Source organism: Lolium rigidum, chromosome 3 (genome assembly GCF_022539505.1).
Source record: "Lolium rigidum isolate FL_2022 chromosome 3, APGP_CSIRO_Lrig_0.1, whole genome shotgun sequence".
Classification (NCBI taxonomy): Eukaryota; Viridiplantae; Streptophyta; class Magnoliopsida; order Poales; family Poaceae; genus Lolium; species Lolium rigidum.
The window spans coordinates 54,940,119-54,943,924 of NC_061510.1; the positions used below are offsets into that span (position 1 = coordinate 54,940,119).

A 3,806-nucleotide genomic window follows, 5' to 3' on the forward strand; every position below is an offset into this window, starting at 1 on the left:
GAACGACACAGTACGATGTTACTTAGTACTGAGTTGATAAGAAAAAATCTTCTTCCCAAGCATAATAACTTGCCTTTTCAGGTGGTTAATCTAATTTGTAATCGCTCCTCCACTAACTTCCATTCAACGTTTGTAAGTCTCCGATAATGAATCATAATACCAAAATATCAAATAGGAAAACAACCTTACTCGCAGCCAAAAAAAATCAGCAAACAGATTTGTGTTGTCTTGTGCCACATTAAAAAAAAAATCACTTTTACATAAGTTTATATTTAGACCCCATAGTTGCTCAAACGCTGAGTAAATTAACGTCAGGTTATTTGTCTTTTTGATGTCATGTTCCACAAAGAGTATTGTATGGTCGTCATATTGGAGATTGGATAATCTTTCATCGACAAGATGAGCAACCATTCCTTTAATTTTTCCATCCAGACTTTGCGCGTTTAATCATGACGGCGAGCATATTAGCCACTATGTTAAATAATATTGGTGATAGTGGGCCACCTTGATATAGTCCTTTCTTTGTCTGGAAGTGTTTACCAATGTTATCATTTACTTTAATGGCTACACTACCTCCCGACACTAAGCTATGAATTAAAGCATGTCACTCTTTAGAAAAACCTTCCATTCTTAGAGTCCATTCGAGGAAAGACCATTTGACTTTGTCATAGGGTTTTTCAAAATCAATTTTTAAAATCACACCATTCAATTTGAAACCTAGTGAATGTCATCCGTTCGAGACTCATCGAAAGAGAAGTTGCCTTCCTCGGGTGTCCCAAACAAAACCATAACTAAAATTTGTAATATATGACTTCAGTTGCTCATGACCCTCGATCGTGGCCTCATCCTGCGTCAGAGATGGAAAATTTCTTTAAATGTCTACCGTTGGATTACTATAAAAGTATCTTGTGTTCGCATCTCCTTCTAGAATGAATTGGGCTTTGGATCATTGATACAATTTAAACTCATTCTCGTGTAGCATTCTTGCTAATTGTGCATTACATTGGCTTTTATGCTCAATTTCATGCGTAGAAAGCGTATGAACTTTCGCTAGCTCTTTGAGGTCATCAATAATTTACCAGAGTAGCTGCTTTTCTTTTTTAAGTAAACATGTTATGTGGCGTGCCCAACCACTAAGGTGTTTAAGTGTCGCAAGTATTTTATTACTTCACCTCTGTATTTTTTTCAATAAAGCGATAGATTAGACCATTTCCTAGGGGATCCACCCAGGTGTGCTGCAATTTCTTCTACTATTGAGGCTATCTGCATCGGCTAAAAGTAAGAAATGCACAGGATTTTTACAGTTTTCGCCAGAAAGCTCGACTATCTCCACCCGGGTGGGCGGGTGGCGAGTGAGTGCGTGCGTCCTTGTCTCAAAAAGATGGCACTGTGCTGTTAGTCTGGAGACTCTAGTATAAAGTAAGCATGTCAATTCAGCTCCATCACTTTGTTATACCCTGCTTCCGTTACATTCTCCATTATCCAAAACTGTCACACAATTAGTCAGAGAAAACTCCTAGCACTTTAGCACACACTGATCATCATTAGTAGTATATGACAGTTCACAGCGCGACACACATCGAGTTTTCTCGTGGCTCCAGCTAGTTCCACACGAAGAGTTACCAAAGCCGGCCCCCAAGGCCCCAACTCCTATCTACGTAGTAGCAAGTGGTATTACGAGTAGTTACCCGTGCTACCTCACCTCACCTCCAACTTCCTCTATAAATTCGCCCGGCCGAGCTCCGAGCTCACAGAGCCGGACACCAGTCACTGGACAACATAGCAGCTTGAACGCTCAAAGCATCGGTCACAGTCGATCAAATATTAAAGCTTAGCTTTTACTTGAAAGATGAGCTCTGAGGAGGAAGAGAGACAGCTGTTCCCTTCGTTCCTCTTCCCGGAGAGTTTCCCGGCGGACGCGGCCACGCCAAACTCCGGTAAGTCTATCCGACTACTCATCAAACAGCTATCGTGCTATGTGCAGCTGCAAGCTAGAGAATACTGGTTAGCTAACCCGTAACGTGTTGTTGATTGTTTAGGTGGCGAGCAGAGGAAGGCCGGCCGGCAGCGGCGGAGGAGGAAGGCTCGTCAGGTGGCGGAGAGCGATGGCGACGACGCTGCGGCGAAGAAGCGGCGTCTGACCGACGACCAGGCACAGTTCCTTGAGATGAGCTTCCGGAAGGAGCGGAAGCTTGAGACCCCGCGCAAGGCTCAGCTCGCCGCCGAGCTTGGCCTCGACACCAAGCAGGTGGCAGTGTGGTTCCAGAACCGCCGCGCCCGCTACAAGAGCAAGCTCATCGAGGAGGAGTTCTCCAAGCTGCGCGCGGCCCACGACGCCGTCGTCGTCCACAACTGTCACCTCGAGGTCGAGGTATAGTTTTTTCGATAAAGGGAATATATTAATATCAAAAAGATACCAATTACACCCAGCCTCTGCAACAACGCACCACCCTAATGGCACTACGGATGCACACAGCCAAAAAAAGGAAAAGAAAACTAAGAAACAAAAGTCCCGCTACAGTATCTCGGGCCTAACAACAGCAATACATCCACCGCCAAAACAACACCTGAAATACAGACTCTCCAAAAACGACGCCTCCAAGAAGGGAACAGTGCTCTAACAGGCCGAGGTATAGTAACACAGTGGAAGCTCATTGAGGAGTTCTCTGCAGACTCCAGCTAGCTAAGCTGTTTCTGTTGTAGTAGTACTAACATGTGCATATATACATGCAGTTGCTGAGGCTCAAGGAAAAGCTGGCCGAGACAGAGGAGGAGAAGGGCAAGGTCATGGCTGCGGCGGCGACTGCAGGCGTCGGGGCCAACAGCCCGAGCTCGTCGTCGTTCTCGACGGTGACGCACAACGCCGCGATGGTTGACCAGTTCGAGATGGAGGATGCGGAGGCCGACCTCACCTATCTGAGCGAGTACGACTACAACTATGTGATGGACTTGGCGGCCGGCGGCTACCTTGGAGGCGTCTATGATCAATTCAGCTGATTTGGATCTATGGATAACACGACAGTTCTAGTTTAATTACTACTCGTAGCATGATCGAAGTAAGTATGCACGTAGCAGCAGTAGTAGCAAGTAAACTCAGTAGTATTGGTGGTAGTGTCATAGGTCGACCAGGACCCACTGAGAATCTTCCCAAGCCATGTACATTATTAATTGGTAATGTTCGCAAAAGTACTTCCTCTGATCGGATTAAATTGACGCAATGGTTGCGATGACATCAACTATACATGTACGTGTTGTCGTGTCGATTAAAACCGATTGGGGAGTATTCATCAGCCTCTTCCAACGTTGCAACTGACAGCAAAAACAAGCACGGACCTTAGACAAATCAATGTCTGGTGTGAATCCGCATTTTCGCCCCTAATCGCCGTAACCGGGTAAGAGAGAAAGAGCCAAGGCGTAGGGCAATACGAAAGCCCTTATGTCACAGACTTGCATTATTGTATAGGAAAATTATACGACACAGGTAACTGCCTAGAGAAGTGAGCCCCTGAAGCAAACAAGGTAGCCGCGAGAAATTTCCACCACCTTTCAGCCGTTCATCAAGTTGTTGTTAACTAGGAAGCTAACTATAATACCCTTCTAAAGTAAGCACAACGTGATGGCCACGTTTCGCCTAGCCATGGTGCGTGATCTCCTTCCTTAAGCCTCTCTCACACTGTCACGGAAAAACTCTTTCTTTAACCCTCACACTGGGGTATATTTTATCCAAAAGAGAGCCAATCAGCCTCCTCGAGGGCGGCATCCCGGTGTGTGCGCGCGTGCCAGCATATCCTGCTTTGCTCACACGT

The 3,806-nt window shown here is 45.8% G+C and overlaps 1 protein-coding gene across 1 annotated transcript; it reads left to right on the forward strand.

Moving 5' to 3' along the window:
* The first annotated feature begins 1,849 nt into the window (after positions 1–1,849).
* On the forward strand, positions 1,850–2,997 carry LOC124697881 (homeobox-leucine zipper protein HOX12-like). Its single transcript, XM_047230412.1, has 3 exons — positions 1,850–1,937; positions 2,040–2,371; positions 2,734–2,997. Exons 1-3 carry the CDS (start codon positions 1,850–1,852, stop codon positions 2,995–2,997), a joined length of 684 nt encoding a protein of 227 aa, XP_047086368.1.
* The last annotated feature ends 809 nt before the right edge of the window (positions 2,998–3,806 follow it).